We start from the raw sequence: 14,293 nt of genomic DNA on the forward strand, positions 1-14,293 counted from the left end.
GGCTTCCCATATCGCCAATATCTAAATCCTCCACTGACAATATGTATTCAATGTTTTTTCAGAGGATTGTATTGTGTATTGTATTAAGTGCATCAATATTAGGTGTGAAATCCTAACCAGTTGCCAGTTTTAAGAATGTCATTCAAGTGCTTGTGTGTGAGCTGGGAACGCACTTTTGATTTATTGACGCTCAACACAAAAAAAACCTTGTTCATAAAGATAAGTCGTCCCAAACATGCAGAAAACTTTTGCAGCCAGGAATGTCAATTTAGGGTTACCCTGGTAAGAGATACTGATGACATATGTCCTTCAAATCTGAATAATGTTGCAAGTCAATTATCTCAAATTGGCAACCACAGGAAGATAAGAAGCCTTGAATGTGAATTACGAGCGAAAATAAGTAAGAATAATTGCATTTTATTGAAAATGTGGAATTAGTTTTCTTCAGTTTTTTTTACTATACAAAGTTATCCAGTGGGTATGTTTGACACTGCTGGTTTAGAAACTGCATTTATACCCAGTAAGAGATCAGGTTGGTATTAAACATGACGAAGTGGTGACTCTCCCTCCTACAGAGAACATAGAGACACTGTGTGACCAAACCTGGCTGACCAGAACACAAACCCAGCATACAGAGGCTGAGTGAATGTGGTGTTGAAGGTGTGGAGGTGGATCAGTGTGTCAGAAGAGACTTTGTAGAAGGACAGAGTGCCAGCAGGACAGTCCACATACACTGCTACTCTGTTAGACACGGAGGAAGATGGGGAAGAAGGGTCTGTTCCTCTCTTATCGTGCCAGACACAGTAACCACCATCAGAACACTCAAGACTCCAAGACTGATCATTCCCTCCAAACCAGGAGTCAGGTCTGCCTCCTTTTCTGCTGATGTCTCCGTAAGTCACCGCTATCAGACCGCTTCCTTCCCACTCCACCTCCCAGTAACAGCGACCAGTCAGAACGTTTCTACACAGCAGCTGAGGCATGCTGTCAAATCTGTCTGGATGATCAGGATATGACTGATCCTCCTTCACATAGGTCACCTTCCTGTTGTTATCAGACAGTTTGAGGTTTCTGTGTGCTGTGTTGGGATCCAGTGTCAGTTCACAGAAATCTGATGAAGAGAATGAGACACAATACAGCTGCAGTTACTGAAGTTTGCTTTGTTTTCAAATGAAATCAAATGAAAAACACACTTACACTTCCTCAGCCCGGGTGTCAACCATCGGACTCCAGCAGGCTGCAGGCTGAAAGGAGGAGGGGGGTCAGAGCAGCACGTTCTCTTTCAGTATGCTAACATGGACGTAACATGGCTCTAGTCTACTGTTTTATTATTCTGTTCAAATGTGAAATCTGAAACCCTGATTGAATCTAATGAGGTTTAACTTTCAACATTTATAGGAAAAACGTAAGTTACAAATAACAAAAACTCAAAGATTCAGTTGAGATCTGTGATGAGTTCTGACAGAGAAAATGTTTCCAGCTCTTCGTCCTCTACCAGAAATTGTCTCTCAATACCTGAGAGTTTCCAGACTCCAGTGTGGATCCTCAACACCAGCAGACAGGATCTTCTCTCCTGAGTCTCCTGGATGATTGTAGCTCAGGTCCAGCTCTCTCAGATGGGAGGGGTTGGAGCTCAGGGCTGATGCCAGAGAAGCACAGCCTTCCTCTGTGATCAGACATCCTGACAGGCTGCAAACACACAAAACAACACACATGTCAGATAGTCTGAAAGTACTGCTGTGTGCAGTCAGATGAAACAACAAACTCTCTCCAAAACAACTCACTAACTAAAAGATGATGATGCAACTGTAAGTTTTAAGTTGTGCATTATTACGAGTTGTTGATAACTGCATTAATACATGCTGGTAAGGACTAGCCTACATGTACAGTTCACTATTATATTATTTGCAGTATGTGTAATGCTCTGTTGTTAGCTTGACCTAGCTTGATAAATTATTTGATATGACTAGCTAATAGTGGAAACCTCACTTATTTGTTCAAAGTGTTCATGCTATTAATGATTCCTGTATATATGATATGTGCTGTCTATCTTTGGTTGCAGTTGAGAGACCTCTTGTGGACATTTGGAGCATTACTTGTACTACTGTGAAGTTGACTGTTCATATTTCTTTGTTTATTCAGACCATTACAACTAATTATATATTCTGTTGTTGTTTAATGTCCTTCAGATAACCACAACTTCAAAAGTCATAATTGGTTATTCTTATTGGATAAGTACGATACCCATCTGTCTTTACTCTTGTGGGACATTATTAAAGATTATTGACCGAACTCCAGGAATACTGCAGTTTTTTGAAACAGAAGACTAAAGCCGGACTTGTATACGCCAGTATTCAATCAGATATATTTCACAAGCCCAGTGTCATTGTGATCTAAATGGTAAAAAACATTCAAGTTTTTTCCAAAAGGATGTACTTTTAGCTTTGAGTGCTGTGCACACTTTTCATATTTGCTCCTGCCATAAGATGTGACTTCACAATGATTCATCAAAGTATCCACCTGCTCTTTAGCCTGAAACCGAAGCTCGAGGAACCCCCTGTGAATACTTGGCCGTCTAGGTACAACGATTTTTAGACACAGTTAGAATTAATCTGAAAAATGATCTGTGGTATTAAACAATTCAGCAATTGTCCACTGCTGCAGTTTGGTTCAAACAGGTTTGACAATACTCATTAGAAGAGTCAATCCTACACAGGTGTAATGTTTATCCTATAATATAATTCAGATTTTTAATGGTCATCTCTTGAACAGGTTGATGAATCCTGACCTGAGAGCTTTCAGTGTACAGTGTGGGCTCTCCAGTCCAGCACACAACCGCTCCACTCCTGAATCCTGCAGGTTGTTGTTACTCAGGTCCAGCTCTCTCAGATTAGAGGACTGGGAGCTGAGAACTGAGGACAGAGCCGCACAGCTTCTCTCTAAGAGGTTACAGTCAGACAGGCTGGAGAGGAAACAAAATGAAAAAAACAAGTAAGAGGTTATTCACTTTGTTGAAAAGATAGCAGCCTACAGTATATAAATAATAATTAATACAACTATCTTTGTAGTTACACAGCTTTGTTGGAGGCTTTGACCACTGGCAGCAGTCTCAGAAGAGCCTCCTCTGAAGCAGAGTATTTCTTCAGGTCAAACACGTCCAGATCTTTTTCTGATGACAGTAAGATGAAGACCAGAGCTGACCACTGAGCAGGAGACAGTTTTTCTGTGGAGAGACTTCCTGATCTCAGGGACTGTTGGATCTCCTCCACTAGAGAACGATCATTCAGTTCATTCAGACAGTGGAACAGATTGATGGTTCTCTCTGCAGACACATTTTCACTGATCTTCTTCTTGATGTACTTGACTGTTTCCTGATTGGTCCTTGAGGGACTTCCTGTCTGTGTCAGCAGACCTTGTAGAAAAGTCTGATTGGTCTGCAGTGAAAGACCCAGGAGGAAGCGGAGGAACAAGTCCAGGTGTCCATTTGGACTCCGTAAGGCCTTGTCCACAGCGCTCTGGTAGAGATGTGTCTCTGCAGATTCTTGTTGAGTTTCAGACTTCTGGGATGTTGTTTGTTCTTCTATCAGCAGATTGACTCCAGACTTGATGAATGTCAGATGGACATGAAGAGCAGCCAGAAACTCCTGTACGCTCAGATGGACGAAGCAGAACACCTTGTCCTGGTACAGCCCTCTCTCCTCTTTAAAGACCTGAGTGAACACTCCTGAGTACACTGAGGCTGCTCTGATATCGATGCCACACTCTGTCAGGTCTGATTCATAGAAGATCAGGTTGCCTTTCTGCACCTGCTCAAAAGCCAGTTTTCTCAGAGACTCGATCATCTTCCTGCTCTCTGGACTCCAGTGTGGATCTGTCTCAGCTCCTCCATCATACTTGATGTTCCTCAGTTTAGACTGAACCACCAGGAAGTGGATGTACATCTCAGTCAGGGTCTTGGGCAGCTCTCCTCCCTTTCTTCTTTTCAACACATCCTCCAGAACTGTAGCAGAGATCCAGCAGAAGACTGGGATGTGGCACATGATGTGGAGGCTTCGTGATGTCTTGATGTGGGAGATGATGGTTCTGGCCTGCTTCCTATCTCTGAATCTTTTCCTGAAGTACTCCTCCTTCTGTGGGTTAGTGAACCCTCTGACCTCTGTCACCATGCTGACACATTCAGGAGGGATCTGATTGGCTGCTGCAGGTCGTGTGGTTATCCAGAGGCGAGCAGAGGGAAGCAGTTTCCCCCTGATGAGGTTTGTCAGCAGCACATCCACTGAGCTGGACTCGGTAACATCAGTCAGGATCTCATTGTTGTGGAAGTCCAGAGGAAGTCGACACTCATCCAGACCGTCAAAGATGAACACAACCCGGAACTTTTCAAACCTGCAGATTCCTGCTTCTTTGGTTTCAGTAAAGAAGTGATGAACAAGTTCCACCAAGCTGTACTTTTTCTCTTTCAGCACATTCAGCTCTCTGAAAGTGAATGGAAATGTGAAGTGTATGTCCTGGTTGGCTTTGTCTTCAGCCCAGTCCAGAGTGAACTTCTGTGTTAAGACTGTTTTCCCAATGCCAGCCACTCCCTTTGTCATCACTGTTCTGATCGGTTCATCTCTTCCAGGTGAGGCTTTAAAGATGTCTTCTTGTCTTATTGTTGTTTCTGGTCTGACTGGTTTCCTGGATGCTGTTTCAATCTGTCTGACCTCATGTTCAGCATTGACCTCTGCAGTCCCTCCCTCTGTGATGTATAGCTCTGTGTAGATCTGATTCAGAAGGGTTGGGTTTCCTGCTTTAGCAATCCCCTCAAACAGAGACTGGAACTTCTTCTGCAGGTTAGACTTGAGTTTAGACCGACAACATGCAGGACTTCCTGAATGAACACACAAGAAATAAGATCAGTAATTGATTCATAATGAAAATGTCAGTTTAATTCCCCTAAAGAATGCATATATAAACACATTTCCTCCATCTCATTTATCCAACATGTAAAATCTTTAGAGAAATCCTCTTACTGCTTTGCAGACAGTCAGCCAACTCCTCCTGCTTCATTCTCCTCAGGAAGTGCAGTGTGATCTTCAAAAATGCCTCTCTGCTGCTCCTCTTCTGCTCTTCCTCCTCACCGTCCAACACCTCCTCATCCTCCCTCTGACTCTCTAAGCATTCTGGGTAATCTGGACTCAGATTCTTCTGCATCTTCTTCAGCTCGTTCTTCACAAAAGTGACGATGTTCTCCTCCAGCAGCTGGAACAGAATAATATATGAATGACACAATCAAACTAAAATCATGAAGCAAACATCCATCCATGTTGGACAGACTGACAATCCACTGGTGTACAAAGTGCAACATGGAGATGATTGTGAACACAATAGCTGTAAAAGTAGTTGTTGTACATGTACAGACCATAAATATGGAGTCCAGGTGTGTTTGATGCTGCTGGGAAGACTGACCACTGGGAACCTCTGAGCTCTCCTGATCCATTCTGTGGAGGAATCATACAGAATGAGCTCACATTATGTCTGTCCACACAGAGACAAACACAAGATAAAGGTCCATCATGTAATATTTGGATGTAAACAGAAAATCAGATGACTCCCTGTAGTGGTAAAGCTTTACTAGTCCTGCTGATCCCACTGAGAATCAACAGCTCAGTCTGTTTGTAGCTTTCAGCTCAGAGTCACTTTGGTTTAGTCCCAACAGTTCTCACCAACCCTCCATGAAGCTCTCCCTCCCTCACTGTACACAACCAGTACCCTTATCCTCACTTACTCTGTCTGTGAAGAATGTTGATTATTGAAGCCTAATGGTGGCTCTATCGAACTGTTGCTCTTCATAGACACACAGCTGGGTTCATGTTGGTCCAGCTTCCTCCTGATAGAAACACAAGATAAATTCTGCTTAGCACCCAGAACACACTGACTCTAAATCTGTCAGTGATTTAATACAACTGCTGTACACAACACAGGAGTATACAGGTCATTTTATATGAATTCACTGTTAAACTTAAACATGATTAACTGCATGAGTAGAACATTAATTAGCTAAAACAAGAAAAGTGAATAACATTATCTTGTTAAAATTGCACCTGTTAAGGAGCGAGAATTATTGAGCAACAAGTGAACGGTCAGTTCTTGATGTTGATTTGAAGCAGAGAAATGGGAAAGTGTACGTTTCTGAATGTCATCAACAAGGGCAAAATTGTGATGACTAGATGACTGGGTCAAAGCGACTCCAAAATATCAGGTCTTGTGGGGTCATATTAATAATATTATATAATATTGGGTAGGCGGTTTTAATGTTATGGCTGATCAGTCGATATTCAGTGCATTACCTGGAGGGGTGAAGTTGATGCTCAGCTGGGGGCAAAGATGCATGAACCCTTAAGTGTCAGCTCATGGTAAATGAGTGTCGGGGTTCTTATTCTCTAAGGATGGGTATACACTGTGTGATTTTGGGCTGTCCCAGATGAAAAATGACCAACATTGGGAGAATTTCAGTTAAATGAAACTAATCAAGTTTAATCAGCCAACATGAGGAAGGACTGACATGATTCTCCACGGGGGACTTACAGAGTACCTAGAGTTAATGTGTCTGACCTCATCACTGCCTGTAAGCACTCACTTGAAGCTGAGGACAGAGCAGAAAATGAAATCAGTAGATGCAGGTATCATAAAGTCACCTGGAGTCCGACCTGAGTAACGTTGCTTGACGAGTTATCCAGATCAGAATATTGACAATTTGACATCAGCCTGGATTTTTTGGTTTTGTTTCTTCTTTTTTTGTTAATTCAGAGAGATTACTGCTACATATATTTACCTTATTATTTAACATCCAACACTGTAACATAATAAGAAAAGCATAATGGGTCTGCTTTAAATGATTAACTGTTGAACTCACTCTGCTGAATGCATGCATGAATTCATTAAACACATTGTTTTAAATGGTTTCATTAGGTGTGATGAAAGTGTGGAATCTGATGCCCCTGTGCATGCTGGGAGGGTTCACAACACACCTTCGTTATTTAACATCCATCACATGATCAGCCAAATCATATGCATACTGGTCATGGCTTCAGCTCTCTTGACATTCTGCCTTCATTATTAAAGATAACTTCATCCAGATTATTAATCATTCCTCAAACTGCCTCAAAGACATAAATGATCTGGATGAGAGTTAACAGGATTATTTTAGCCTGATGGCAGCATGTTAGCCTGGATTAATTAAACCACATGTGGAAAACAAGGTTCAAAAACTTACTTTGTCTGTGAAGAAAGTTCATTTTTGAAGAGTAATGGTGGATGCATCGATTCATCGCTCTTCAAGGACACACAGCTGGGTTCAGGTTCGGGTTCAGGTTCAGGTTCGGGTTGAGGTCCAGCAGAGTCTGGTCTGTGCTGCCTCCTTGTTCTTCAACACAACACACACAGAGCTTTGAGTGTGAATAATGATGGTGGAGAACAGTGATGGACAGTTAGAGATCCTCATCTCACCTTTTAGCTCTGGTCTGGCTGTCATGTTCCCCACACAGAGAGCATTTAGAGGGAGGGACTCCCTCCTCTCTGTCCTCACACTGATCCATGCTGCTGAAGTCACATCCACATCAGTCACACACTTTCTACCTTCAACTGGAGAGGAAACACAAATCATCATTTACATCATTTCTCCTGTCACATCCTAAATATCAGCTGCTCCTCCTGTGATTGACTGTTATTTGTTTGTTATATATCAGTGTGAATGCAGCCAGACAGCAGCGTGAGGCAGAGAAGGCTGCCATCAGCTGCTGTACTTCTACCATCAGTCCACTAGATGGCGTCATGACGCTGGAGTGAAGTGAAGAGCAGCACACATGATGCATGGAGGAGGATTTACATTCACTGACTCACTGACAAAATCTGAGAGGAAGCTTCATTCTTTAATTCATTATCAGAGATTATAACACTGCAGGTAAGAAATATCTGATATGTCACAGTAAATATCATCCAGCATGCATTGCATCAAAAAGTGTATGTACACCACCACCTACTATGAGCTCAATAATAAACAAAGTAGAATAACTGAAGTACTGAAACAGAAGCTTTATAAAAGTAGAATTTAGTGCAGAGCTGTTGTGTTGGGTTGCATTAGATTGTACAGGTGTTCCTAATAAAGTGCTCAGTGAGTGACTTTTGTGTAGTTTCATCAATAACAGTGAGTGTTACTCTATACGGTCACTTTTATAATGTAGATGATGATCATGTGCATTTGATTGATGGATGTTTTTATTGTTGCTGTGATGTTATAGTCTACTGAAGACACTAATGTCTGAGGCTAATTTCACACTTTATCATATTTTATAGACGGATCATTTCTTTTAAATTTCAAATCTGAATCAAAGCTGTGGAATAATGTAGTGGAGTAACACGTCAAATATCTCCTCTGTAATGTAGTGGAGTAGAAGTATGAAGTAACAGGAAAAGGAAGTACAAGTACTTCTGTGGACGGTGGTTTCACCATGCATGTGTTGGAAGGCCAAAGACAGAGGACACATTTTTATGTGCAGGATGTTAAAGGAAAGGAAAGGAAGTTCATGTATATATATAAAATAAGACATTTTCTATTGACAGTTTATTTTTCATGTTTTAAATTATTTTGATGTTTTTGTTGATGTGTTAAATATTGCAAATTTTGCCATTTAATTTTGTTTTGATTGCATTTGAATAATAATAGTTTGTTCTAAAAAGTTATTTTTTGTTTAATGTTATTAAAGTCTTTAATGCTTGTCTGAGCCTCCTTTAATATTGAACAGAGGGGGAACAGTATCTGATAGTAATATTCCAAGCTGTCAGGATGCGTTCCCCCTGTTTTAAATGGTCAAATTTATTGATATCAGCCTGAAAATCACAGGACTTATCTGTTGTGGGGAAATAAGTCAGCAGTATAAATTTGAAAGATGTGTGAGCCTCCTTTCCTATGGAACAGAGGGGGAACAGTATCTGACAGTATGGAGCTGCATTTAAGACAAATATGATAAAATAGCTATTTAAATTTAGCCTATAAATGAATGAGCACACTTTCTTTCAAAAGTCCATAACATTCAAAATGAAAAGTCTCTCACAAAAATAATATTTTTTATTGATAGAAATAACAGTCGTTGGTTGTGTTAATAAAGACATAAAAACGCAAACATATGTGCAGTTTAAAAATATAACTAGACAGTCATGAAATTTGGATACAATTATCCAATACAACATCTTCAGATAAAACAAAAGTCAGTTTTGAAACTTAGCTCTCTCCAAAGCGCCTCTGTGGTACGAGCACAGCAGGTCGTGGGCGAGCTTTTTGTGAACGCGCTACCTTCGCCCTTCGGGACTTGGGTAAAGTTAGAAAGAGAGATTGGCAGATTCGAACTTCAGCGATCAATAGCTCATAAACGAAACATTGTTAAAACATAAAGCATATCAACTGAAAGGTCACTGATTTTTAAAATTCTATTTTCATGTCTGGTTAAACTTTTGAGTACATGGTGTGTTTAACCTATCTTTGACCATTTGTTTAAATATTAGTGTGTAAGGGCAACCCACTGACTGGTCTGCTGTTCGTCAGTGCGACTGGGCATATCCTGACTTTTTCACTCCAAGTTCTCTTGTCACCGGTAAGTGATGCTGTTGGACCCTAATCTGTAGGGCTTTCTCACAATTAGCAATTTTAAAGATTAGGGATGTTCAGTGTAAAAAGGTACATTTTAGGTGATTTTTTCCATATTTCTGTTTAGTTGTTAGTTATATGTTCATATGTTAAAGTACTGTTTGTTTTGACCCTCATCCTAACAACATATTTGACATACACTTATCTTATAGGCCTATGTAATGTTATATTCTTCAAAAGTAGTGTTATACTGCTAATTAAGTGCCAATTGTAGCTTTACTTACGTATTGGGCCACCTTCTTATAGTCAAAAGGGTTAAAAACACAAACTCATTTGTCTGTCCCTATTTCCTTAGGTTAGACGCTGTTTGAGGAAGATGCCAATAATTAAAAGAGGAAACACAGTTCAGAGGAAGGGTTTGTGGTCTAAGGCTGGTGGAATGGAAGTGTTGGTCAGAACAATGAAGAGTGCTATCACTAAAAACAAAGACACTGGTTATTCATCAGATATCTGGTTAGATCTCTCAATATCCCTATTTGGTGAGGATAACGAGAAAAACCGCCATTGGCTGTGGGTCATATGGACCGAAAACCGAAATGGACTGAGGGATTTGATTTATAAAGAGCAGGAAAACTCATTAGAGAGTAAGGAAACCAGGGTTAATCAGGAAAAAAAGTCTGATAATGTGACCAAGCAGCCAACAGCAAGAGTCAAATGCAAGAAGACTGATGAAGACAGACATGACATATCTACTACTATTACAGATGACACACAAGACAAACTGAACATGTCATTGGTGAGTGGAGTTCAAGAGGAGGAAGCTGTCACAGCTGAAGATTCAAATAATGAGGCAGATGAAAAGCCACACAAGATGTCATCGCACAAAGACTGGAGGAAGTTGCCAGCTGTACCGAAGAAATTTACAATTCAAATTAAGATAAAGAAATGGCAAAGAATTGTTCCACTGCGCGGGTCAACGAAATTGAGACAACCATGGACTAATGTGTTGTACAACAGTTTCCGTAAAACAAATCCATGTTGCACCCTGGCATTCAAGCCATCACATCAAAACCCCTCAAAGCCGGAAAATTAACTGTCCATATCTTAACATCACTGCAATTTGCACATTCCCTTCCTGTAGTGCAAAATACTTTTTCAGAATGAGGAAGAAGCTAATTGGAAAAAGCCTGGTTACAATATCAGTGCTGCAGAAAGGACAAATACAACACAAAAAAACCGAAAGAAAATTCAGACCAGCAACAAAAACAAGAAGAGGGAGAATTGCTAGAGATCTCCGTAAAGGAGTGAGCAGACTGTTCTACAGTAAACTAAAAAAAAAACACCTGTTGATGAGCTTATTTCAGGAAACATGAGCCGAAAGTCTAAACAAAAATGTACTAAAAGTTATAGGTTCTGAGGTCCGAAAAATGAAGCGCATTCACGATGATGTTTTGATGGAGATGTATCTCACACAAAATATCATGGAGTGTGACACTAGATTTCACCGAATGCCTGGGTACATCCAGCATTTTCAAATCGACCCATTTGGTGTTCATATGTACACTGAAACGGGATTGAGCATCATTGTGCAACATCTTCGAAAGAAGACCCCCGTTGCCTTGTACCTAGATGCCACAGGAAATATCACATCAAAAATTCCTGTTCAGACAAAAAGGGTCTTCTATTATGCACTCACTCTTCCTGGAGCTGGTCGGAATGCACCTCCCCTCCCAGTCTGTGAGATGCTTACCAATGAGCACTCAATCCCACCGATCACATTCTGGCTGATGCAGTTCCTGCGAAGACTTTCGCAGTACACAAAACTGAAAGTACATCAGGTTGAAACTGATTACAGCTGGGCACTACTCCAGAGTGTACTTCTGTCGTTCAATAAGGAGAGCATTGTCAGCTACTTAGACAGGGCTTTTGCCATTTGTTCTAAACAGAAGACATGGAACGACATCAGAAAGTTCACAGTGCTACACCTATGCTCTGCTCACATGCTCAAAGCAGTTGCTCAGTGTATTCGGCGAAAAACAGACGATAAAGGCTTGAAGGAGTTTGTGACATTTGCATTTGCCAGGTTGCTAAACAGCACCTCAATGACCACAGCACTCCAAATCTTCCGTTCACTGTGTGCTGTGTTAATCGGCAAACACGATACCAGTACAGTCCAGAATAATCTGAAGGCCATGCAGGAATTGATAAAAGAAAGCAAGATTCCAAACATGGGGGAAACAGAAAAACTGGAAGGCAGACCTTTAGCTCAGGAAGATGAGGAAAGAAGAAATGCACTCACAATTGTAGGCCAATCTCCCTTCACCTATAAGTTCAAGAAGGTCCTAGAGGAGGTGCAGGGAGAGCTGGAAAAAGAGGATGCTGAGACCCCGCAGGATGAAGATAATCCATACTTCTGCCCAGGCATTGTTGATGTCGTTTTTGAAAACTACCTTGGCATTTTCCCCCTTTGGAGTGGTTTGCTGTTGGGTAATCTGAAAAGGTATGCATCTGACAAAGAAGATGACACAATTGGCCCAAATAAAACAAGGGACACAAACTGCCATGTAGAGAGATGGACAACACATTTTTCTGAAATAACTGTTGTAGTACGATTATCAGGTGACTCTTGTTGTGTAGCATGATTTTGGTGAGTATACAGTGTATAATATTGACGATATTTAAGATTTTTTAATATAAAAAATCCCCAAAATTATATCAAAACTAATTTTCCTACAATAAATGTTGTAGTATGATTATTAGGTGACCCTTGTTGTGTAGCATGATTTTGGTCACCCTACACTGTATAATATTAACGCTATTGACGATTTTTCACAATAAAATTCCCCAAAAATATGCAAAAAGATTTTTTTATGAAATAACTGTTGTAGTGTGATTATCAGGTGACCTTTGGTATGTGGAGTGAATTTGGTGAGACTACAGTGAATAAAAGATATTGAATATGTTTCGCTTTGGTACTGCACTTTGTAGACGGTCCCTAAGCGCTCGCCTCTCCGCCCGCAGCGCATAGAGAGTAATATATTTCCTGCAGCCTGGATGACGACTCATTTTGGCAAAAATGAGTTTGTAGTCAATAGTCTACCTTACTACGATAGGAAAGAGACATTTTTTATGTTTTAACAATGTTTCGTTTATGAGCTATTGATCGCTGAAGTTCGAATCTGCCAATCTCTTTCTAACTTTACCCAAGTCCCTTCGGGTCATTTCGGACGGGTGCGGGACTAGGGGAAACATCTGTTTAGTAGTGTGAATTTTGTCAGCTATTTTTAAATTTAGTTTTAGTCTTCGCCTGTGTCAAATGCCCTTATTAGTTTTTGTCATATTTAGTCCAGCCTATACCATTTTTGTTTGTCACATTTAAGTCAAAGAAAATGACCAAATCAACTAAATTTGAACAAGTTAACAAAATCGGACTGTTTAGTTGCTTTAATTGATTTGTTTTACTTTATTTTGTTAGTTGTTTTAGCTCCTGTTTTGCTTTTATTGTTTATTATTCTTTTTTATGTTACGTTGTTATGCTGTTACAATGTTACAATCTGAATAGTTAAAAAAAAAAAAAAAAAAGTTAAAAAAACGAGAGAGAGATTTTATTTAATGAAGTAGATTGAGTCTTTTTTCGTCAACATAAACGCGTGTTAATGCAGTCACAGTCAGGGTTTAAGGACATTGGTGATGTCTCGTCATCGTCTCGTGTTTTAGTCATGGGAAAAAAACGGTCGTTGATGAATATATGTCTTCTAGTCTCGTCTGACGAAGTTTACAGTAGACAACAGTACTGTACTATATGTACTATGAAGGCAGATGATCCTTCCAAAAAACTTATAAACAGTTTCAAACTAAATGAGTGAGTCTCAATAAAGAAGCGACACTATAGTTTATGTTGGAGTGTCAATAAAATGAGTGCTGTCTTTCTGAATACTAACTACAGTAATCATGGAATAAAAGAAGTGAATCCCCTCACCCTCCTGCTGTCTCCACATCAGTCCTGTACTATCAATAGAAACAGCTGTATATTCAGCTGTAGACACAGAAAGTCAAAGTTGTTCTCCAGCGGCTGTCCGTCCGAGCGGAGCCGCATTTAGTGTCAGACAGCGGGGAGAGCAGCGGCACATCTCCGTCTCCTCCACAGGCTGATACTGGCAGAAAAGCTGCCGTCAGTCATCATCAGTAAGTGGAAGAACACAGTAATAACATCACTGTTCAACTACTGACCATCAACTCACCTCAGCTACTCCTCCACGATCGCTCCGAAACCAAAAGAATGCGGAAATGTCCCCGCTGTTGGTTTGTTGGTTTGAGTTCACTTTTAACAACCAAACTGCAGATTTCTGAGGAGTTAACAGCAGTTAGCACTAACTACATGAATAAAGAGTCACTGCAGTGTAAAAACAGAGAAACTGTCGGTTACATGAGCTTCAGATGGAGTTATGTGTGTCACCATGTCAGATGATATGAAAGTAAACAGTAACATCCCAAAAGTCTTCATCTCTTGCATCATGATTCATCAACGTTTACTCACGTGTGTCCCTCCCACCAACAAAAGAGGAAGTGTATTTTTGGAGACTTGAGACGTCATTTCATCTAAAGCTGATCAGCTGATCAGCTGTCAGTGCTTCTAACAGCCGTTTGTGCTGACACAATTAACGGTGCACA

At 40.5% G+C, this 14,293-nt stretch overlaps 1 protein-coding gene across 1 annotated transcript; it reads right to left on the minus strand.

Annotated features, from left to right (window-relative positions):
• Positions 1 to 378: 378 nt before the first annotated feature.
• On the minus strand, positions 379 to 14,064 carry LOC133997593 (NLR family CARD domain-containing protein 3-like). Its single transcript, XM_062437251.1, has 12 exons — positions 13,864 to 14,064; positions 13,602 to 13,776; positions 7,489 to 7,623; positions 7,256 to 7,405; positions 5,768 to 5,869; positions 5,402 to 5,480; positions 5,013 to 5,241; positions 3,073 to 4,870; positions 2,789 to 2,962; positions 1,516 to 1,689; positions 1,198 to 1,244; positions 379 to 1,111 (listed from the first exon to the last, which is right to left on the minus strand). The coding sequence occupies exons 3-12, from the start codon at positions 7,575 to 7,577 to the stop codon at positions 570 to 572; spliced, it is 3,384 nt and encodes a 1,127-aa protein (XP_062293235.1). The 5' UTR covers positions 7,578 to 7,623; positions 13,602 to 13,776; positions 13,864 to 14,064; the 3' UTR covers positions 379 to 569.
• Positions 14,065 to 14,293: the final 229 nt, after the last annotated feature.

Source organism: Scomber scombrus, chromosome 17 (genome assembly GCF_963691925.1).
Source record: "Scomber scombrus chromosome 17, fScoSco1.1, whole genome shotgun sequence".
In the NCBI taxonomy this organism is placed as follows: Eukaryota; Metazoa; Chordata; class Actinopteri; order Scombriformes; family Scombridae; genus Scomber; species Scomber scombrus.